Source organism: Phyllobates terribilis, unplaced genomic scaffold (genome assembly GCF_046119375.1).
Source record: "Phyllobates terribilis strain yellow unplaced genomic scaffold, ASM4611937v1 Scaffold_5__5_contigs__length_657084704, whole genome shotgun sequence".
Taxonomy (NCBI): Eukaryota; Metazoa; Chordata; class Amphibia; order Anura; family Dendrobatidae; genus Phyllobates; species Phyllobates terribilis.
In genome coordinates, this window is record NW_027362765.1 from 150,904,139 (window position 1) to 150,927,589 (window position 23,451).

The 23,451-nt window shown below is 43.9% G+C and overlaps 1 protein-coding gene across 5 annotated transcripts; it reads left to right on the forward strand.

The window, feature by feature from the left end:
• Positions 1 to 1,288: 1,288 nt before the first annotated feature.
• On the forward strand, positions 1,289 to 14,616 carry GRN (granulin precursor). Of its 5 annotated transcripts, XM_073683186.1 has the most exons (18): positions 1,289 to 1,418; positions 6,338 to 6,479; positions 7,274 to 7,399; positions 8,266 to 8,344; positions 8,419 to 8,528; positions 8,874 to 9,012; positions 10,532 to 10,635; positions 10,719 to 10,848; positions 11,326 to 11,420; positions 11,491 to 11,614; positions 12,088 to 12,182; positions 12,258 to 12,381; positions 12,633 to 12,727; positions 12,827 to 12,950; positions 13,176 to 13,273; positions 13,383 to 13,577; positions 14,079 to 14,294; positions 14,384 to 14,616. In XM_073683186.1, the coding sequence occupies exons 1-18, from the start codon at positions 1,333 to 1,335 to the stop codon at positions 14,513 to 14,515; spliced, it is 2,214 nt and encodes a 737-aa protein (XP_073539287.1). In that variant the 5' UTR covers positions 1,289 to 1,332; the 3' UTR covers positions 14,516 to 14,616. The 5 variants fall into 5 exon arrangements, with proteins under 5 accessions (XP_073539287.1, XP_073539288.1, XP_073539290.1 ...); XM_073683187.1 differs by lacking the exon at positions 13,383 to 13,577; XM_073683189.1 differs by lacking the exons at positions 12,088 to 12,182; positions 12,258 to 12,381.
• The last annotated feature ends 8,835 nt before the right edge of the window (positions 14,617 to 23,451 follow it).

Here is a 23,451-nt window from a genome sequence, read left to right on the forward strand (position 1 = left end):
CTGAACATGTACAGTGCTTACAAGCTTGTTTTGAGTGAGCTTGTAAGCACTGTTTTGAAGCTGGCCAGAATCGCAGGAGCCCTATTGTTACATCCAAATTCTGTCCAGCTTCAGTGCAGTGCTTACAAGCTAGAGCAGTGGTGGTCGGTCTCCTAGTCAAGGAACTGTAAACAAAAGAAAGAAGTAATGTTAAAGGGGTTGACCACTTTCAGAAAAATGGGGCCTAAGCTGTGTAAAATACATAAAAAAGCAAACTCCGAAGGTACTCACCCTCCCAGGGTCCAGTGACAGCTCTGGCCGCTGCTCCGGTCACGGTGTTTTGACAGCAGCGGAGACATCATGTCAGCAGCACACCTCACCGCTCTAGCCAATCACAGGGCTCAGTGCTGCATGCTGTCTAGAGCAGCGACGTGTGCTGTTGATGTGACCGCTGTAGACAAACACTGAGGCTGGAGCAGCTTCAGGGAGTCAGAGCTTGGCCCAGGGAGGGGGAGTACCTGCTGAGTTTTATTATACATTTTACACAGATTCCTGGAAGTGGACAACCCATTTAACTTTTCTTTTTCCTTTTGTTTACATGTTGTTGCCTAGGCGACCGACCACTGCTGCTGTCTTGCTTGTAAGCACCGCAGTGAAGCTGGCCGGGATTAGGAGGTAACAGAGCGCTCCAGCGATCCTGGCCAGCTCCAAAGAAGAGCTTAAAGGATCAATGGAAAAGAGCTTGTAAGCACTGTGCATGTTCGGATAACAGCAGCGGTGGTTGGTCTCCTAGGCAATGAGCTCTATAGAAAGAAAAAGTGTTAATAGCTCATGAACTGCGCATATTCAGCCACCGCTGTTAAACTGCAGTGGTGGTCGGTCTCCTAGGCAATAAGCTGTATAGAAAAGTATTAATTTCTCAAGAACGGCTGCCAATTGTAATAGTAAATGACAGAAGAAATCATCTGACAACGTGCACCTATGAAGTTAGGAGTAACCCTTTAAAGTAAAACTCTTTGGAGTCTATAGTAACCAAGCATTGTGATTGGTTGCTATAGACTACAAAAGCTTTTATTTCATCCTGCTTTCATCAATCTCCCCCTATGAATATACTTTATTACACAGCAGATGCAATAAACAGTACAAATTACCACAACTCTATATTTGAGGTTCACAGTCTGCGGCTTCCAACCTGCCATGACATCGCGTTTCCCATCATCCCCTGCGAGTCACAGAAAAGAACCGACCACAGACCACGCCCCAGTCCTCAGCTGGATTCCCAGCAGTCATGTGACCGCTTGATCATGTGACGCCTGAAGCTTGTGACTGATACGCCCTTAAGAAAATCAGCCAATGAGTGTGGAGAGTGGGCGGGGCTTGGTTTATAAGAGGTCGTACGCTGGAGACGGGTTAGGCTGCGACTCTGACGCTGCGGACAGGTGAGGAGTTGTGTAGTGTGTAGTGTGTAGTGTGTAGTGTGTAGTGTGTAGTGTGTAGTGTGTAGTGTGTAGTGTGTAGTGTGTAGTGTGTAGTGTGTAGTGTGTAGTGTGTAGTGTGTAGTGTGTAGTGTGTAGTGTTGCCGTCACAGGATAGTAGCTTCCATATTTGCTTTCCTCGTCACAGGTGTAGCAGAGCGGAGTTTGTCACTTGGCTCCTCTCGGTGCAGGTGCTTCTCACCTCCGCCATTTACTGAGCTGAGCTGTCTCTTCTATGACAATGTGTCAGGCCCTATATGGCAGACATTGGGGTACTGTGCACTATTGCTCTAGGGGGGGGTGACTTTAATCATGTGACCCCCCCCCCCCCCCCCCGCAAAAAAAAAAAAGTCTGCACCTCTGCTCTGACTGTTCCCCAGTAACTATTGTGTCCTGCATGGTGACCTGCAGTCGGGGGTGCGGGGCTGGGTGTATGGAGACCATGGTGTTGTGATTGCATGACCTGTGTAGTCTTAAAGGGGATACTCCTATTCAAAAGGCTGGACACCCAGGAATCAGCATGTTATCCCCCATATTGTGTATAGGGGATAGCTTGTGTTCACCTGTAAATGACCTCAGCTCTGCTACATGTAGGCGCTGCCAAATGCCTTTTGCTTCTGTGTAGCTGCTTCATTACATGTTGGTGCTGAGCGAGGGAGTTTTGGGAGCTTGGGGCTGGATTGGGACCTGCTGGGAGGGAAGCCATCCATGCTACTTATCTTACAAATCTTTACAAAAGAGTCCTGAGAACCTGTTCTGTTATCGGCTGTCCTAGACGGACATGTGTTAAGCACTCTGTGATCCCAGATCCCTGTGTCCCATAGATGTGATTGGAGCATGTGCACTAATGTCATTTATATAATGTTCTTTGGAGCCCCCATTTTCTTAATTGCTGGGGGTCCTATGTCTGTTTTAGAAGAACAAACAGAATTCATGTGCAACAGGATCTGTTGCATAACTGATGCGGGGGTCTGACAGATCATTATGGGGTCTGAGTTCATCTTGTCAGCTTTTGGTATTGTAGAATGTTCTTTTCTTGAAAAAAACAAACCAACTCATGAGAACCCAGATAGACCCCATAATGAAATGGCCCCTCTGCCTTTGTATCATTTATTCAAATGATCCATCTTGCACATGCAGTCAGTTTCTGTTCCTCAAAACTGAATGTGGAAGTGTAAATTTGGCCTGAAATAGTGCGGGGATTAGTTGCAGGACTTGGGTGTGTGCTCTCTTCCTTGAGGTTAGTATTTGCCACAGGGGGTGTTTGGGTAGATTTGCTTCTAGTAGTTTCTGATTAGCCCAGTTTCAAGCAGCTGGACCGTTCTTGATGGCTTATATAAATGTAGGGAATTCTCCATAATCTCTTGCCTCTGATTTCCCAGTCTGGGAAAGATGGGTTACAACCCCCCCCCCCCCCCCCTCTGCTGCCAGTTTGGAAATTCTGGAAGTTGTAGTTCCTCAAAATAGACTGTTATATTCATGTCTGTACTGTAGTTTTAATGAATTGCTTTATGAAAACAGAGCAGGCTGTGGGTGGGGGATTTCCTGCTGGAGAGGACAGCGTGACTTGGTTCCAAGTTTTCTTTTACTTCCATGTTAAACTCCTTTGTCGCTTAGCACCATGGGCATAGCTCGCAGAATGTGGTCAGATTGTGCCTGCTGGAGTTAGTACTGTGCCACTCCTGTGCCAGTCACGGGTCATAAATCCATAAATGAGTTATAGTTGAGGGGTGGGTGAAGTCATAATCTAAATAGGACTTGAAAAGAAGTAAATGGCAAAATAGGTGCTGTTTTTTTTTGACCCCCCCCAAATAGTGTAATGGGATGGGTGGGACATCTGCATCCACTTGTGTAACTGATACAATAGGTCACTTATTCAATGTCTGTTCCTAACTCCAAGAGCAGGGTCTTCTCCCCTCTGTACCAGTCAGTCACTGACAGTTTGTTCACTGGAATATATATCTGTATTTTGTATGTAATTTCTCCTCATGTACAGCACCATGGAATCAATGGTGCTCAAATAATGAAAGGGCTAACTAAATTTGGAGAAGAGTAAAGCGGGCTCCTCTCACTATATGACAGGGGGACAGGCACTGGTTATAATAACATTTCTTGGTATGGAAAGCCAATAGGACATTTCAAGATCCCTCACTTGTTTTTTTTTTTAAAATCTGCAGGATACAGGCTGCCTTATATGCTTTACTACAGTCTGCCATAATTTGGTAGTGTAGTCTGCTCATGGAGTAAGGGGCTGCTTTGTAGAATCAATGATGCGCTAATGTTTTTGCATTTTGGGAGAATCTCGCTGAATTAACAAACGCATCACTGTCTGGCCTGTACAGTGGCAGGAATCACTGTATGTGACCAGGCTACTAAGCATGTGACAACCATTACTAGAAACCAGAGGTGGGAATAGAAGGGGCACCAGATGTGTAACGGCATTATTTACACACGGGCATCTTTACAGCGAGTGGTGCCACTAATGGAAGGTCCCTGACCCTAATATTATACTTGCCACCTGCCATCTTCTGCTCTTCCCAGTGCCATTCCAGTCCTGAGCTGATATCCTGTGATTGCAACTTCTGACTGACCAGAAGTTAGAGGTATCTGACACAAGCTCCCAATGTAAGTCCGAGAACCTCATTCTGGCTCTCGTAGACTTGCATAGAGTTGTGACTTTTGCATTGCCCAGCAAACACTGGAGTATTTCTGCAGGTCACAACCTGCAGAAGATGACCGGAGTAGTACTGATAAAAGATCAAGATGGTGGGTTCTAAGTCTAAGACTAGGGGTGATGAACTTGATTAGTAGCACCATCCAGATCGGCAATAAAAAAAAAACCAAAAAAAAAACCACTAGTGGTGCTTTAAAGATTGTGCTGTATGGAGACTGCATGTAGAGTGTGCACTCAACCAGAGTCTGTAGTTGTGGGGGCCCTACATAGGTCTGGTCTGTGCTTGGCACTCCTGTGTTGCTGCACCATTCTTCTGAGTGGAATCTGTCATTTACATAATTCAGAAACACTTGCAGTCACTTCTATGGGAAACTGCTGGTGTACAGAGGGCAGCAGGATCGGGGCTGCACATTATAGTTGCATACTGGTAACATGCAGTGCTGAGCTACATATCTAATCATCGGTGCAGCAGTTACCACTCCTATAATCGCCCTTATTTTGAGAATTTCCAAGTAATGTGGGAAAATTCATTTTCATTGGGAGATCTCCTCCTATTTTATCCAATCAGGTTACTACTTTCATTAACCAGCAGGCCTGTGAAAAATTGGAGCTGAAACTTGATTGCTGTGGTCAATGGTTAAGCTTTTCTTTTTCATGAATGTTAAACTTCTCCATTTACCTGTATTCTACATACAGTCTACAGTGGTGGGAAGGCCGGCATGTGAATCCATACTCCATGCATGTCAATTGGGGGGGCAGGGGCATGAATCAATCATTTTCATGGGGAACCACATTACAGAGCCTGCATTAGATGGGAACCATTAGTTATCCTGAGAAACTTTTTAAAATAAGGAAGCAAATTTAGGGGGGTGTTAGTGCTTGTCTGAATATTTGGGGAATTGGATTCTGCAGTGCGGATGGTGCGGGGAAAGGAGAGTAGTGATTGGGTTTGTGCAATGCAGGAGTTACAAGGAAACTGAAATTAATCCAGGCCTATTGCTCAAGAAATTGTCATGTGAGATTTTCTGCATGGCCACTAAAATAAGAAACTACCAGTCAAGCTGATTTATAAAGAGTGGACTTACTATAGAACTTGGTACAATATTTGGCAAGTCTACAAAACTCTTTACCTTAACTGCCCCATGATCTACAAGGAGTGGGGGATGTGTGGCTGCGTACTGCTATAATGGTTTTGGGTAGAACTGGTTGACCATTATGGATTCTTACAACGCCCAATAAGGGCTATCATATCCAGATTCTGCAATGCGGGTCTGTTTAGTTATGGTCCAGTTTCCCTATCTGAATATTAAGAACAAACATGGTGGTCGTCAATGTTTCCAAACGCGGATCACCTAAAGGCTGAAATTTAAGTCCTCACCTTCTCCTACCAAAAAAACCCCCTAGTAAATACAGTGGAGTATCTGGCGGCAGGTACAGTATTGGCATCGGCACTATTGCATCTGTTGCGGCTGTGATTGTGTGCGAGAACTAATCTAAAAACCACAGCATGGCAGGCTAGGTGATAGTGAAGTAATAGAGGAAGAAATCTGCTGATAGCGGTGACAGCGGTTTATCACCAGGATGGGAAGTGACAAGTCTCAGCAGTGAAAGTGAAATTAAGAGGAAGTAGATAAAGCAGGCGCCATGTGAAGGGCTGAGTGCAGCTATAGATGGTGATCAGATGTCTTCTGCCATCATTACAACATGGGTTTTTTCTTCTTAATCTGCTTTACCAGGTGCAGAAGATCCCTGGAAGACTTTAAATATTTTGCATCGGGTAAAGTGTTAGATGTGGTTAGCACTGCAGCTTTACAGCACTGGGTCCTGGGTTCAAATCACACTGAGGACATCTACAAGGAGTTTGTATGTTCTCCCTGTGTTTGTGTGGGTTTCCTCCGGGTTCTCTGGTTTCCTCACACTCCAAAGATATACTGATAGGGAATGTAGATTGAGCCCCAATGGGGACAGTGATAATGTCTGTGCAGTGCTGTGGAATTAATGTCGCTATAGAAGTGAGTAAAATAAATAAATAGTGCAAACCTTGTACTGGAGCAGGTAGTCCTGCTCCCTCTGGCACTAGAGCAGCCCTAATGGTCCAATGCAGACTTATATGCTGTCAGCACTTGGTGAAATAATGCAAGATATCCCCATATGACACCTTTCTGGCAAAGGTCCTTATTTATGCATATATCTTTTTATTCTATTGCAGAATGGTTCCTCCTTGGTCTCTCGTGTTGTTGGCCGCCTCCGCTGTGGCATTACAATGTCCTGATGGGACAACCTGTGGTGAAGAAACTCTGTGCTGTGAGCTGCCTGGTGGGAAGGGCTATGGGTGCTGTCCAGAGAATGAGGTAAGATGGTTCGGCAGTCACCAGATTAGACTGCAGGAGGAAGCCTTGCTTTCCCCGTAACCTTACCATAGCGATAAACTGGCCTTTGTTGGGGTAAAACAGGGTTGACTTGGTTATACAGTAATTGTCAGTCAAAAACCCTGAAAATGGTCATGGAGTCTGTGATTTCTGCCATATGATCTGTCACCAATTTCATGCATAGAATAAACATGGGCTGCACTGTATTGAAATCCAATCCAGTTTTTGATCAGATTTAATCTTTAAAGAGGTTTTTTGAACTGAAGCCTGCAGGACTACTATGTGGCATCATGATTGTGTGCAATGCTCGCACTGTCACAATCCCCTGTATTCACAGTGTGAGTGGAGTCAAATGACCACGTCTGAGATTTCCATACTTGAGGCATGTGCGGATTGAATTCTCATCTGCTTTTCTCAATGTTCTATTGAAAAGGACAGGAGTCTAGTCTGCATGTGGCTACAAGTATGCAAGTCTCATAGATATGGGCACATGACCCCCCCTTGCACTGCAAATGCAAGGGAATCATGACTGATCACCGCAGATGTCATAATCAAGCAACTATAGACTTTCTAGCCTGGAGAACCCTTTTAATGGATGTTGGACTTGGTGGAGAAACATGCAAGCAACCGAGATCACTTTCAGTATCCCCAACATTTGGAAATGGGATCCCTAGTATGGCTGGACAGTCCACATGACGGAATTAGTCGTGTTATGAGTAAGTGACTAGCATTTGGTGTTCTTTGTAATAATCCAGAAAGGTTCTCATTGTTTCCAGGTCGTGTCTCGTTCCCTCCCAATGATCACATCTGGGGTTTCCTGCTCCAATGACAAGGGTTGTCCTGACGAATATTCATGTGTTGGCACTCCGCAGGGAGAATCTGCCTGCTGTCCTTTTACTCAGGTAAGAAATCTTGCAAATTTTCTGTATGGAGGAGGCAGTGGTAATGCTCTGCAGCTATATCCTTGTATTAACACAAGTAGCGATAAACAAGCCACCAATGTTCAGATGTGGCTACTATAGACATGTGACGTATTGGACAATGATGTACGATGCTTTAAAGGGAACTGGTCAGCAGGTTCCAACTGATCTAATGTTAAGTTGACAAAAAGCAGAATAAATCCAAACCTTTGTCTTCTCAATTCTTAATTTCATTCATGAATTGCTTTTCCAAGTTTTATCTATCTGTAAGTGCAGTGGATTTGGCCATGCAATTACCGGTCTCTTGTTGTGCCTTTTTCTGCCTCCCGTCACTCGTCTGGCCGGCTTACCTTCAGAGATCTCGCACTGGTGTCATACTCTGGTGTGGTGTATGCACAGTAAAGTCTTGATGGGCTTTGCTAGACCCAGATGATTGATCTGTGCATGTGCTGCCCAAGGGGTTGACATCACTTGAGATCTTCAGTGTGAGGCAGGTTACTTGGATAAGAGCCTCTGTGATTCATGTACAAACAACCTCTCAATTGTTTTAAGTGGGAAATCCACATTGCCATCCAAACAATGGATGTGAAAACTTTAAGTGACATGTCACTTATTAAATTGGGAATAGGGGGAAGTGGCTCATGACTTGGCCTCATTGTGTGGCAAATCCATGTGCAGACTCATGGCAGTATAAACTGCAGAAATCAGAGCATTGGCATAGGATGATCAGCAGATTCCACTGCAAATACACAAATGTTACCACTGAATCTTCTGTCAATGTACTTATTCCTGCTGACTTTAGTCAACCACCATACCACAATACTAAATGAATTTCTCTTCATAACCAGGGAACATCTTGCCAGGATGGACATCACTGCTGTCCTTCAGGCAGCCATTGCTCTGAAGATGGTCATCATTGTGTCCCAGGTGAGAAGTCTCTCAATGACTTATTTCAGCATGGCTCCTCTTTTCTCTGGCTCATTACTTGCTGCTTCTTTCAGCTTCAAACCTATCAGCCATAATCTGTCCTGATGGAAAATCAGAGTGTCCAAGTGATGCAACCTGCTGTCAAATTTCTGACCGAACCTGGGGGTGTTGCCCTATGCCACAGGTGAGGAGATGGGTGACTTTTGAGGCTTCAACTTGCAGAATGTGAAGGCCATATTCTCCATAATGACTATTCCTTAACTTTTATACTAATGGTGCCTTGAATGGTGCATAATTACAGTAGATGAAATATCATTTAAAGGGTTGTAAAGGATTAAAAAGTTTTGCCAGTGTCCTATCCATGCCTTGTGGTTTAGTACTGCATGTTGGCTTCATTGATGTAACTGGGGCTTGGCAGTAGCAGAAACAACCTGTGAACAAGTCCAGTATATAAAACAGACCCCACTACACAATTCCTTTACCCTTCCTGCTTCTGACAAGGACCCTTGCCTTTAACCTTAATTTGTAGGCAACATGCTGTAATGATCACCTGCACTGCTGTCCACACACTTCTGTATGTGACTTGGCACATGGCAGATGTGTATCTGAAAATGGAGATGTTCCTCTGCTGAAGAAGGTTCCAGCCAGGGTAAAGCTGATCCGTGCCGGTTAGTGTTAATCAGTCTGACTTTTGGTTTTATTTTCTATTACTAGCATATTAAGCATGCATTTGTTGTCCAGACTTAATGGTGGCAGCAGCTTGAGTCGGATGGGAAAACTCATCAAAGGTTTTTTTTTAAAGTGAAAGTGACGTAAAAACTTTGAAAAGCCGCAAAATTTTTGTGCAATGGAATGCTCAAAACGTATTCAATCTTTGGCATTTTCACATCCGTTTAAATCTGCTCTGCCAAAATGGGTTAAGCTGGGGTGCAATGGGGGCATGGTCATGCCTGCCCATAAAATGTCAACACTTTGTATGTCAGAAGTGCCACACCAGTCCCTGACTGGAGTAATATTTCTGGTGCCGTGCATGAAGACATACAACCCTCAAAAGCTGCTGAATTCATTAAGAGGCATTCAACTCTTAATAAATTTGGCACCTTCTACTGCAGCAAAACGTGATATTCCCATCTTATAGGTGGCACATCGCTAGGATCTGAAATTAAAGAATAATCTCTGCTTTAATTATTCATCAATACATGTGAAAATAACCTCTTATTACAAAGCTTCAGAGAAATGGACTACCTTCTCCAGAGTTGAGCATTTATCCTGAAAATTGTCAGTTCATCGATGGCATCTGTATTCAGTGGTGACAGATTTTCCAATTACTGAGTTAAAAGAAGGCAGTTGGTGCTTATAAAATTCTATGGAGAACTGTTAGGAGAACTTTCAGCAGAGTGTCTGACTTTCCTGACTTCACTGTGTACTTGGTGAACTGACTTTCACATTGCTGAGAGGAAATGACAGTTGCTTCTGAATCCTATATAGATGGAGGAGCTCTAACTCTGCCATCCTCCCATGTACATAAAACTTTTCTGCACTGAATACAGATTTTTACCCATGAATAATTTTCAAAATTCTCTAATCCTTGCTGGAGGAGAAGGAAGCTGATTTCTTTAAGATGGATTACTAAGTTTCTTATTTTGGGTGTACAAACTATATAGATATTTTTAAAAAAAAATTAAAACTCCTTAATTAGTGTGGGTCTGACCTTCTGGAACCTATACAGATCATGGAAATGGCCAGCTTAGTTTCCCTATAGAGTGCCGGCCACCTGGCTCTACAGTTGGCCCTATAACTTAAATGGAATTGTGCTTCAGTTCTCCTGCAGAGTGGGTGGTTAGGCACCGCAATGTCGTGCTAGACTGAAGGCCTGGCACTGGACTTTCTGGTGCCTTTTCTTTATGTCCTAGTGGTCCAAGATGTCAAACCCCCACAGTTCATAGTGGATATAATCTCCTAGCAGTAATAGGTCATCACTTTAAGGTATTCCCATCTCAAGATAGTTTCCTCCCCAATTCTTCTTTTTTTAGCGTTTCCACTTCAGTATGGACGAGACAGCTTTTCTGTTTTATTGTTATGCCAATCTTTTTTTGGAAGAAACACAAGACTAGGCTAAACTTTTTGCTACGCCTTTGACTAAACTACATGTTATACAATCTGATTAAAACTTCATTGACTTCACAGAAATTGTTCAGGAAGTAAATTGTCTTGATGGATCTTCTTGTCCCGATGGAACAACCTGCTGCCAAACTGAGGATAAGCGTTATGGCTGCTGCCCCTTCCTGTCTGTAAGTAGAATTGTGGTAACTACCAAGATCTCTATAATGGGAAGTTCTCATTTTGCTGAGCCCTGTGTTAATAACTTCTGCAGGCTGTGTGCTGTAGTGACTTTGTCCACTGCTGTCCTTCTGGGACCACCTGTGATCTTCCTCGTAAGAAGTGTGTGAATGCAATCTTTGAGATTCCAATGTACAGCAAGATCCCGGCTTTACGTGAGGAAGGTAACAACCTCTCCTGACTGCTCACACTGAGTGTTGTACTGGATCAGTGGTGGTGTGTATTAATGACATTAGTGCTCCAAATGCAACATGTCACCTTACTACAACTCCCAACATCTGTAGTTTCATTATCACCTGCTGAATAGAATAGCAAGGCATTAGTTTAATAAATCGCATTACAAAGTGGGGTACAGACACAAAGCATTTCTGAAAATATTTTAGTCAGATTTTATTGGAAATCTTCATTTACTGCAGCTGACTTTTAGCTCTGGGACCACTCTTTTCTAGAACTGTGTAGTCAAAGCAATTTCTACAAGTGAGATCTCAATGCCTGGTCTAAATATATTAAGATGAGCCTGGTTTTGGGTTCATTAGTCTAATGTCCCATCCTAATTAGCACGCCTTGGCTGCAGATGCCGGATTGACGAAGTGTGGTGAGTTTACCATTCAAAATGACTCTTGATTTTCTGATCTTTGCAGCCACTGTTAAATGTGATGATACATCCTCCTGCCCTGGCACTGCCACCTGCTGCCGCTTGGCCTCTGGAGAATGGGGTTGTTGTCCTTATGAGAAGGTTTGTACCAGTTGCTTTTGGGGAGATGTTTTGAGGAATCGCTCTGGAATATTTGATATCCTCTTTCTAGGCTGTGTGCTGTGGTGATCATGAACACTGCTGTCCCAATGGGTTCACCTGCATCCAGGGGCAATGTCAGCAACAGGCACAGTCCATCCCTTGGTCTAAGAAGATTTCAGCAATTAAGGAGACAGGCAAGTCTGGTTTCCAAATTCTACATTGGGGTAGAGCAGGGATGTCAAACTTGGAGGGCCAAATGATAAACTTGGACAAAGTCATGGGCCAACCAGTATACAGTATAATGGGCCCCATACAGTCCTCCTCTTAAAATAATGGGCCACAGACAGTCCTCCATACAGTATAATGGCTCCACATAGGGGTGTTGGTTCTGGTGTCGTGGGCCAAATATAATCACCCTGCTGGCAAGATTTGGCTCATGGGCCCGAGTTTGACATGTATGGGGTAGAGCCTTTGTTCTCAAATTCTGTGTAGTCACAGGACAGACCCACTCCCCATCCAACCTCAGATGTTGGTGAAATTGCCTTAAAATTACTGTTTTAGGTAATTACACTGACACATGTCCTACTCCCAATAGCAGGGATCAGGCTAGAGATGCCTAATGGCAAGTTTGCTAATGGACATCTTTTGATATTGTCTACCTCTGCAGCCACTGTTAAATGTGATGATACATCCTCCTGCCCTGGCACTGCCACCTGCTGCCGCTTGGCATCTGGAGAATGGGGTTGTTGTCCTTATGAGAAGGTATGTAGCAGTAGCTTTTGGAGGAGAGGTAGGAAATTTTAGGAATCTCTATGGAGCATTTGATTTTCTTTCTAGGCTGTGTGCTGTGATGATCATCAGCACTGCTGTCCCAATGGGTTCACCTGTGTCCAGGGGCAATGTCAGCTAGGGATGCTGTCAATCACTTGGTCTGAGAAGATGCCAGCAATTAAGGAGGAAGGCAAGTCTGGTTTCCAATGATATTAATACCATAGACCCTCTGACCAGTCACCTTTTTATACATTTCAAGACCATAGACTCCCCCCTACATTTTTTTTACAGTTAAAACACATCCCATTAACGGTAATTTTTAGTTCCTCATATGGACCAATAGCTGGGATCAGACTGGAGATTCCTAAAGGGGAAAAATTATAGTTAGTTGATGTGTTTTTTTTTTTTTTCTGAATTTTCCTTCTCCCCTCTCTTCGACAGCCACTGTTAAATGTGATGATACATCCTCCTGCCCTGGCACTGCCACCTGCTGCCGCTTGGCCTCTGGAGAATGGGGTTGTTGTCCTTATGAGAAGGTAACACGTGAACATGTTGTTGGTACCAGTACCTTTGCAGACTTGAGATGGTAAAGGAACGGTTATGAATTTTTTATTTTTTCTGTTCCTCACCCCCAGGCTGTGTGCTGTGATGATCATGAACACTGCTGTCCCAATGGGTTCACCTGTGTCCAGGGGCAATGTCAGCAGGAGGCACTGTCCATCCCTTGGTCTGATAAGATTCCAGCAATGAAAGGGAAAAGTAAGTTTAAATACTAATTAACTAAGCTGAACCTTGTCTGTCAAGAAGCACTTCTAGAGGAGTCTGCCAGCTTGTGGCTCAATTTTTATTTTCTATGGTTAAAAGGCCTAATGGATGGGTGACAGATGTATGCACAGATCACCTGTAGCACCGTGCAGGTTATGACCTTGCAGGGCTTACTGATGGTTATGTGCACTAGTCACTAGCAAGCTTCTACCCTTGTAGGTACTGACGTCAAATGTGATGATGAAACCGCTTGTCCTGATGAAACAACTTGTTGCCGACTTGAGTCTGGGGAATGGGGTTGCTGCCCCTATGAGCAGGTATCATGTCACATGTTGTATAATAACCTGCCCCCGACACTGACTAACCGTCTCTGCTTCTGTCTCTTTTCTGCATTTCTATAGTTCACGTGTCTTTCACCTTAAATAGGCTACCTGTTGCCCCAGTGGGTTGACATGTCATGAACAGGCTACCTGTGTGTTAGGTCAGGTCTCATCCCCATGGCCTGGCAAGATCAATGCACATGCCCCTGAGGTAAAGTGTGATAAGTCTCACAGCTGTGCCCAGGGGACCACATGCTGCCATACAGAGGGTGGAGGCTGGGCATGCTGCCCCCTGGAGGAGGTGAGCTACAGTTCCAGCTAACACACTTTTGAAGCACATTGCTAAATATTTCTAAGTGACCAGAAGAGTTTTCATTGACCTTGGGTAATAACATCTCACAACCTTCCTATGCCTGCATCGTACCTAGCGCCTCTTGAGTTATTGAGTGTTTAAACTGACCGCTATGCAGGTGAGGACCTGTGATTGGGTGTTCAGCTGTTATACACATGTATCCTGATCTTGCACTTTCTATCCTTAATCTTCTATGACTGGCTCCATAATGGAATCTTCCACTTTTCACCTGTAAACTGCTGACACTACCAACCTGCGGGGGCAGGATCTGTAATCTCCTGTTTTTAGTCTGATGGTCTTGTCTGTTTGCTTTTACAAACAGGCTTCTCGCCTACCTTTTTATGGAATAATGAGAAATTAAAAACCCATCTATCAGCACTTACCACATGTACATTTTCTGACAACTTGCACTGCAACAATTGACCTTATGACTCTTCTCACCCTTGTAAGGCTGTGTGCTGTTCAGACCACCTCCACTGCTGTCCTTCTGGCTACACATGTGATGTTGCAACAGCAAGCTGCAATAAACCATCGGACTCCCTCAAAAAGGCTACTCCAATCCAACCATTGGACTATGTGTGGTGTGACGCAGGTCATTATTGCTCTGATGGGCAGACTTGCTGCAGAGGACTTTATGGAGATTGGGCATGCTGCCCCTACATTAGTGTGAGTACTTTGGCAAGATTGCAGCAATGTTGAAGACAATCATACTAGCAGTTACTCATGATGGCATTTTTTTTTTATTTTTTTTGCAGGGTGTGTGCTGTCCTGATAGAGTGCACTGCTGTCCTTATGGCCATGTGTGTCTAAACTATGGAGCACAGTGTAGTCGTAGTGAAGGTCTGCGTTGGGATCTGGTATGGAAAGAGCAGAAGTCTCGGCTGTGAGAAACTTGATGGGTTAATTCTTTTAAGTCTGTGTATCATTGCACTAAACACACCCAATCAAACAATCAAAACACTGGAATAAAGTTTTGTATTTAAACCAATGAATGATGGTGTGGGTCTTTTGGGATGTAAACAAATCTTGGCCCCAACCATTCCAAGGACGGGAACCATACATTAATTTCTAATGTGGCTATAAAACTCTGCAACCCATGCTCAGTTATGCCAGCATAATGCACTCTGGGCTTCTGCTACAATGGGCAGATTTGCAAATACTGCCTTATTTCCAGGCAGCATAGACTAAACGGTCTAAAGATGCACCAAACTTACAAACCATGAGCCGTTTTGATAACATTTGGCACAATTTTAGACTGCCTAGTTTTAAATTAATCAAAAGAAAAATAACTCATGAGCTACTAGTACATGTACTAGATCTTAAAGGCAATCATTAGTCATACATAAGACTGTACAAAACGCAATTGCTAAGCTGTGGACCTCAGACATGTGTCAATGTACATAGTGCACTAGTGGTTCATAATACATTATTGCTCTTTTATTTTTTTTATGACCTTACAGGCATTGTTTACACCTCAATAGTGCTCCATATTTAGCAAAAGAGGTATAGCTCACCACACCGCTGTAATCAGCTCTGGTTGGAGATTCCCTGGAGGGAGCTAGTCTTGCTGGTGACTGCAGCCATATGCAACATTTTCACAAATGTGCTAGCGACCGCTGCAATGTTAGCAAAAACGCAATCAATAAAAGTTTCTCTTCTCAAGGTGCAGTTCACACCATCAGGTCATTCATTAATTGTGACTGATCATAGTGTATTGCATTGAATGCCAAACTTGCAATGTTAAACACATTAGATGCACAATTAGAAAAAAAAAAATTCTGAACATATTGCAAACATAAATAACAATAGCATTTATTCAGATGCTGTGAAACATTTTGTTTCAATGCACAGGTGATTTATCACATTTTTTTTTTCTTTTTTTGGAATTGAGAGGGTTAAATGCCCAACCCATGGAGGGAACTGGCAAAGCCTTAGTATCAAGAGAAGCATATTGGATTCTTCATTTAGAGTTCCCTAAAGGCATGAGTTATAAAAATGATCTATTTTACATCACAGGTCATTATATAATTTTCAGTGTCAGCCGTTCATATTCACTTTTCCCTGTTTTATATCCCATGACTAAGGGCACGTATCGGTGCCAGAAATGTGTAAGGAAGTTTGATTAACTCTGTTTTAATGATACACTAATAAATCAATTTTTACCTGGATGGTGATGCTGGATTATGTCCCCCCTCTCCTTCTATGTTGCTCCATATTTACTTGTCATCTATGTAACTGTCTAGTTTAGCTCCACTTCCTTTTGGTTGGCTGTTTGGTGCAAAATATGGTGGGGGTTTTGTTTTGTTTTGTTTGCTACAAAAAGGAGTTTGAAGAAAAAGTAACTTGTCTACACTCCTCCTTTCTGGCTCTAATCTCTCCATAACAGTATTGCTCAGTTGGTGACCACTGTAGACTAAAGTTTCCTTTCCCCATAACAGCACTACACGAAAGGAGATCCACCCATCAAGGACAGAAACCTACTAAATAAAATGACGAAACCTCTTCCCCACATCAGTTTTGCTGTCCTTGAGGGAACATTTATCTGAAGCATCAGGTATGAGCTTGTGCAGCAGAGACTTTCCATGGGTCTGTCATGTCATCCCAGGGCTGTGCAGGGCACTCTGACCCAGAAGTAATAACTTCACTTTCAGGGGGTCCAGAGGAGGCATCCATCTGGGAGGAGTTGCTGCAGCCTGTCCATTTTAAATGGGTTCTGACTGCTAAAGAGTGGGTTTGCTCTGGCTCTACTTTCCACAAATTTCACCATGTATTTAATATCAGTTATTAGGGCAGAAGTTAAAGGAATCTTTAAGACCCTAATTCATAAAGGGGAGAAAAAAAAAAAAACAGTCCTCTGATTCAGATGGAAGTCAAAAGGTGAATGTGGATCTGACTCCTCTTCCTTTTCATCCTCTGGCAGTAGAGGGTAGACCCTGCTTCCCTGTAGAAGGCAGATTGGTTAAGGCTGTAAGGGCTACCATGAGTATCCTAGATGCTAACCCCCACCCAAATCAGTACAAGATATTATGTTCCATCCCAGAATATAAATGGTCCTTTGAGGAGCTGGTATGGCTGGAAAGGACCCACCATGGATCAAGAAAAATGGGAGGATTAAGAGGGGAAAAATATTGTTTTTTATGTTTAGGGGGGGTCCCTCATCAGGGGGAAAGAAAGTATTCCCAGTGATGCAATTTCCTGGGTAGGGAGGGGGGGCTTATCCTCTTCCTTCCTCCCTGCCTGGAGAAGAATTTTAACCAGTGGCTGGATTCTAGGTATAGTGGAGTCAGGCATGACGTTAGAATTTCAAACTGTTCCTTCGCGAACATTCCCAGTAATATCCCCCTGGAAATCTTGGGAGGAAGAGTTAGCTCTGGAAACAGACATTTTGAATCTAATTCAGAAACAGGTCCTCAAAGACACCAGTGGAAAAAGATAAAAGGGGATTCTATCCCCCCCCCCCCTCCCTTCTTTGTCTTGATAGAGAAACCAGATGGCACCTTCAGGAGCATGGTTAGTTTGAAGAGTCTAGACAAAATCCTGATATATCAAACTTTCACAATGGAGTTAATAAAATCTGCTATAAAACTTCTGATTCCACACTGTTACATAGGTGTGCTGGACCTGAATGATGCATACTACCATGTTCTGATCTATGCAAGAGACCAGAAATTTCTAAGGGTGGCAATATTTATAAACAAGTCATTAATTTTCAGTTTGGGGACTTCGGTCTGTCCATGGTCCCGAGAATATTTACAAAAATAATAGAAAGAACAGCGCATCTTTGGGAGCAGGATACTCTAATAATTCCATACTTGGACAATTTCCTAATTGTTGGCAGATCAGTAGAACACTGCCACTTACAGCTAGTAAGAGTCAGAGCCATAGTTTAGGAATTGGGTTGGCTCCTGAACCTAAAAAAAAAGCTAATTCCATCAGAATTTCAGTCTTTTTTTTTTTTTTTTTTTAGGTCTTATCTTAGATTCAGCGAGTCAGACTTGTCTCCTACAAGAGGAGAAAATGCACAAAGTGGCAGCCTTGGTATCAGCGGCAGTAAACAATTCTGCCATGACATTGTTGGGGGACCTTGACCTTGTGTATCCCAGCAGTACTATGGGCCTAATTGCATACCAGATAATTGCAGCAAGAGATACTGATAGGCAAAAGATGGCTCAGAGGGTGTTTGGAAGGAAAACTAGGTCTTTCTACAGTGACAACCAATGCTCTCTTATGGTGGCTAAGTGAGTGTCTGTAGGGGTCCCATGGGTATGTTAGATTAGTTCATCCGACATGAAAACTTCTTGCAGTGAAATATGTGATGGAGAAACTTCTTGCACTTCTCCAAAGCCATCATGTTCGTATCCTGTCAGGTTATCGAATACCAGTGGCATACATCAACCATCAGGGGGGGAACAAGATCTCACTCCCTGAAGCGGCAACAGAGGAAATGTTCCAGCTGGCTGAAAAGCATCTCGTTGTTAACAGCGTTGCACATAAAAGGAAAAGAAAATGACAGCGCAGACTTCCTAAGCCATAATCAACTAAGACAGGAGGAATTGACCATGAATTCAGCAAATAGGCTTATGGGGCCTTCCAAGTAAAGACTTGTTTGAAAACAGGCAGAACAAGAAGGTAAAAACAAAATTCTTCTTGCTAAATCCCAGGAAAAACCTCAGGTCGTAAATGCCTTCCAGATTGCAGTGAACTTCGATCTAGCGTATGACTTTTCCTCCAGTAATGATGATCCCAGCAGCACTGAGGAAGACCAGGCGAGGATAATCCCAATTAGCCCCATTCTGGCCCAAAAGACCGCAGTTTTCGTTGATGAGGCTGATGTCTATCTCCGATCCATGGATCTTGCCAGAGATCCCGAGTCTAGTAGTACAAGGTCTGGTCTGACATCTGCAATCAGTTGGCCTTTTGACAGCCTGGAATTTGAAAGGTCACTGTTAATCCAGAGAGAGTTTTCTCAAAGTTTTAGTATCTACTTTACCTAAGAGCAGGTAACTACAAAAATATATGGTAGAACCTGGAAAAAGTTCCTGTTTGGATGAGGAAATTCCGATTAAATCTATCCTAGAGTTGCTCCAGAAAGGATTAGAGCTTGGTCTATCCACTAGCACCCTTAAAGTGCAGATATCTGCCCTAGGGGCGTTGTCTAACTGACATGGCAGGCAGTAGATTGATAACTAGGTTTATTAAAGCATGTGATCGGTCTAGGCCAATCCCTAGTCCAAAAATTCCTCCTTGGGATCTGAACTTGGTGCTGGAGGCATTAACCAACCCCCCTCAAACCATTAGAGGTGTCATCTGTTAAAAATCTTAAAGACTGTAATTCTTGTAGCGCTGACTTCAGCCCGTAAGGTCAGTGATATCCTGGCCTTGTGAGTTAATCCCCCATTTACACAGATTTTGGAAGATAGGCTGGATCTGGTATAAAAATAACCCTACCTTCCGAAAGTAGCGATGAAATTTCATAGGAGTCAGATTATTCTTCCCTCCTTTTGTACTAATCTTGGGAACCCAAGGGAGGAAAACTACCAAACACTGGATGTTAGGAGGTCTCTAATTTCAGTAACGAAACAATGGAGGAAGAGCTAGTGTTTATTTCCTTCCAGGGCACTAGGAAAGGGCTTTAAGATTCAAGGGCTAGATGAATTAGTGAAGCCATTCGGTTGGCCTACTCCTCTAGTGGTGTTTCAGTCCCAGTGAGAAAAGCTCATTCTACTTGGGCTGTTGTGACCTCTTGGGCAGGGAAGGCGGAGGTGTCTCTCGACTATATATGTAAGGTAGCTACATGGTCCTCTCCTTCGACCTTCTATAACCCCTATAGGCTTGAACTGACCTCCTCGGCTGATCTATCCTTTGGGAGAAGGGTTCTACAAGGAGTTATATATAAAAATATATTTAAATAATTCTGTTTGCAGTAAAGGTCGATAAGTGCTCCAGACTTGTAAGTTATACCCTGCTCTTCCATAAGGTGGCTTTGATTTCTCTGTAAATCTCTCATGTGTTGCGGTCATGGAGGAAAGGAAAATTACTTACTAGTAATGAGATTTTCCAGAGCCCATGACAGCACCCTTATATTTTCCGTCCGCCACTGGATTTGGTGTGCACTAATAAAGATTTAAGTGTATAGTCTAGAGCAGGGGTCCTCAAACTTTTTAAACAGGGGGCCAGTTCACGGTCCCTCAGACCATTGGAGGGCCGGAATATAGTTTTTTAAAAAAACTATGAGCAAATTACTATGTAGACTGCACATGCCTTATTTTGTAGTAAAAAAAAAAAACAATACAGGAACAAATACAATATTTAAAATGAAGAACAAGTAAAGTTAAATCAACCGGTATTTCAATAGGTAGGTAACTGTACCCAATAGGCAGCATAGGTCCCCAATAGGCAGGTAAATGTCCCCAATAGGCAGGTAAATGTCCCCAATAGGCAGCATAGGTCCCCAATAGGCAGCATAGGTCCCCAATAGGCAGGTAAATATCCCCAATAGGCAAGTAAATGTCCCCAATAGGCAGCATAGGTCCTCAATAGGCAGGCTGTTTCCCCCTTATAATGCCCTATGCAGGCTGTTCCCCCCCCCCCCTTATGCCCCATGCAGGATTTCCCTTTCTCCCACCATATAATGCCCCGTGCAAGATATCACTCCCCTGTCTTTATAATGCCCCATTCAGGATGACACCCCCCCCATATAATGCCCCATTCAGGATGTCACCCCCCCCCCCATATAATGACCCATGCAGGATATCGCTCCCCTGTCTTTATAATGCCCCATTCAGGATGTCACCCCCCCCCCCCCCCCCATATAATGACCCATGCAGGATATCACCCCCCTGTCTTTATAATGCCCCATTCAGGATGTTACCCCCCCATATAATGCCCCATTCAGGATGTCACCCCCCCCCCATATAATGCCACATGCAGGATGTCACCCCTAATATTATGTCCCATGCCTCCATTCATTAAAAAAAAAAAAAAAAAAAAAATCCAATACTCGCCTCCCTCCTTGCCTGCTGCCGCTGCTCAGGTCCGGACTCCAGCGTCGTCCCTCTCTGCGCTGCCTGTGACGGCACTCGGGAGGGCGCGGTGTAAAGACGTCACCGCACCCTCTGACCTGAGACGTCACAGAGAGCGCAGACCAGGAAGACAGCGGATCTGCGAAGGCACGGGGAGAGGTAAGTATCGGGCTGCCGGTGCTCTGAGAAAGCGGGGGGAAGGGTGGGCGCTGACACCGCTCCCCTCTGCCCACAGCCCGGCGGGCCACATGTGGCCCGCGGGCCGTAGTTTGAGGACCCCTGGTCTAGAGGGTGTTGTAGTTATTGTCTGGTTATGTTATGTACATATAACTGTCTTGGAGGTCTTCTCATGCTCTGTAACCCAACTGATACAAGGGAGAGGTTTTGTCCTTTTATTCCGTATGTTCCTGTCCTTGATGGGCGGATCTCATCTCTTGTGTGGTGCTGGCATGGGCTCTGGAAAATCCTATTACCGGTAAGCAATTTAGTCCTTCCCACAAGCACTCACCTTCTGGCTACCTGCACGCTGTTGGCTATGCTACAGTAGCAATGCCTATAATCTCCTGTGATCTATTAAAGCACCACTCCAGCAGGGTTTTTATTTCATCGCTAGAGTGGTGCTACTCATCTAAGTTCCCTGCCCCTAGCCTTATACTTACCAGCCACTGTCTTCATCTTTTCCCGCACCGCCATCTTGGGACCGTAACTTCTGCCTGACCGGAAATCAGAGGTAATGGTCACAAGCTCTCAATGTAAGTCTGAGATCCTCGTTCTGGCTCTCTAGACTGAATTATGACTTTGGTTCACCCAGGAAACACCAGAGCGATCTGGTAGGTCACAAACTGCAGAAGACGACCGGAATGGCGCCAATAAATGATGAAGATGGCGTCTGGTGAGTATAATACTAGGGGCAGGGAACTTACATTAGTGATACCACTCCAGTGCTGCAATAAAAAAAACATGAGTGCTGGTTTAATACAAGCAGAGCAGACAGGTGGAGACATTTGTATGGCAATACTTATTAAAATCTAATTATACAATTCTTTTTCTGTCCCCACCACTCTGTGTAAAGGCTTATAATCCTCAACCAAAGAATTCTTTTGTGTTATTTCCTGTCTGCTCTCCTGTTTGTTGCCCTTAGCAACCATATTCAAGCTTTTAATGAAAACCATTAGTGGTTTATTTCTGGTTACTTCTCTGACGCAGAAGAGCCATTGCCAAATAGCTGTTCCTCCTTGACCGAAACAGGCGCACAGTGCCCAGGGTCACCCTGTAGAGAGAGAATGATACAACCATTCCTGTGGTGTCTCTCTGCACAGTAAGACTGCTACAAGAATAGAAAATAGTGTTTAATTTAGGGGTCTCTGTGCCACTCTTGCCCACGGCAGTTCTTTTACCAGACCTATAGCATTGCTTATGTAGACAACTGCTGTGATGGCGCACCCCACAATTTCAAGTTCTTGTTGAACTTCACTTGTTGAAGGCTGCTCCTGCATGGAACAACACTAAAAGTTGGCGTATAATACGTTCCCACAATATATATAGTGTATAGTAAATAAAGGTGGGTTCTGCCAAGGCGAGGCTTGCCTCAATACACTTACAGCTGGGCATGTGCTTTAGCATGGGCTACATGCCAACTAAAAGATACTGGTCAATCTTGTCTTACAGCCTCTGGGTCTGAGGTTACTTATGAGATTATGACACTTGGCAATAAGTTTAGCATTATCGGTGGTTCAAATCTGTAGCTTTTTGTTCTTTTCAAACACCATCGAATTGGCACTTGGTTTTTATGGATGTTACAATGACAATAGCTATTTAGCAGGACAATATCGGAATCCCACCCTTTGATTGTATAAATGGCTCCAGCATTGGGGCTAAGTCCTCCAACTTACCTTAAAGGGGCAATAAAGAAGCATCTAGAAAGTCAATCTTATCCTGTTCACAAAGTGATGTCAAACTTCACAATCACTTATGGTACATAATGGTATTCAAGGGACTGTCAGCATAGAATGACTGTTCAAACCAAGTACAGGCACTCTGATTTAAGTGCATGTTCCTACCTGCTTGGTTTCCATGTATCTCCTCACTTCTTTGGCTTTATGAACCTTCACTTTATTCATTCTCTAGTGGAGATGCTGGAGTGGTGTACGGGTCTCAGCTATTTATGGCAGTTCCATAGACGATGAATAGAGTGGAGAGCGCTCATGTGCACCTCTGTTCAATTCAAGACTGGGCTTTGCAGAACCTGGTTCCTGAGATCCACAGCTCAGTTCCTGGGATCGCTGGAAGTCGCAGTGGTCATTAACCTATCCCCTATGCATAGGATAGGGGCTGATATTATTCCAGGATTGATCCTTTTAAAGAGAACCTGTCACCAGAAAAAAACGCTATTAACCTGCAGGTATGGGGTTAATCTCCAGGTTAATAGCGTTATTAACCTGCCTGGCACCCGCATTTAGCAGAACGATGTGGGGAGAAAATTAACTTTATTCCTCCCAGCAGCATTCCGGTTTCAGTCATGGGGGTGGCGCCGCCGTGGATTGAGCCACCGCTCTGAATATACTGAGCGGCGGTAACCCCAATGCAGAACCGTTGTCAGTCAGGGCTGGTGGCAATATTTTTAATTTACTGGAAAGGGAGTGGTCTAACATGCAATGCTGTGCCAAAATTATGGTGCCAATTTTTAGCACAAAGTAAGCCAACGAAGGGCTCATGCTGAGGTCCTTGGATTTAGGTCAGATATTGGACCACAATGCATAGATTTGCTGCGGGTCTCCCAACTAGAGTGTGACAGCCTCATA

Coding starts and splice junctions, on each gene's coding strand:
- GRN (XM_073683186.1), top strand. CDS start 1,333: ATGAGTGTGGAGAGTGGGCGGGGCTTGGTTTATAAGAGGTCGTACGCT. Junction 6,480..7,273: donor GGTGCTGTCCAGAGAATGAG/GTAAGATGGTTC, acceptor CATTGTTTCCAG/GTCGTGTCTCGTTCCCTCCC. Junction 8,529..8,873: donor GGTGTTGCCCTATGCCACAG/GTGAGGAGATGG, acceptor CTTAATTTGTAG/GCAACATGCTGTAATGATCA.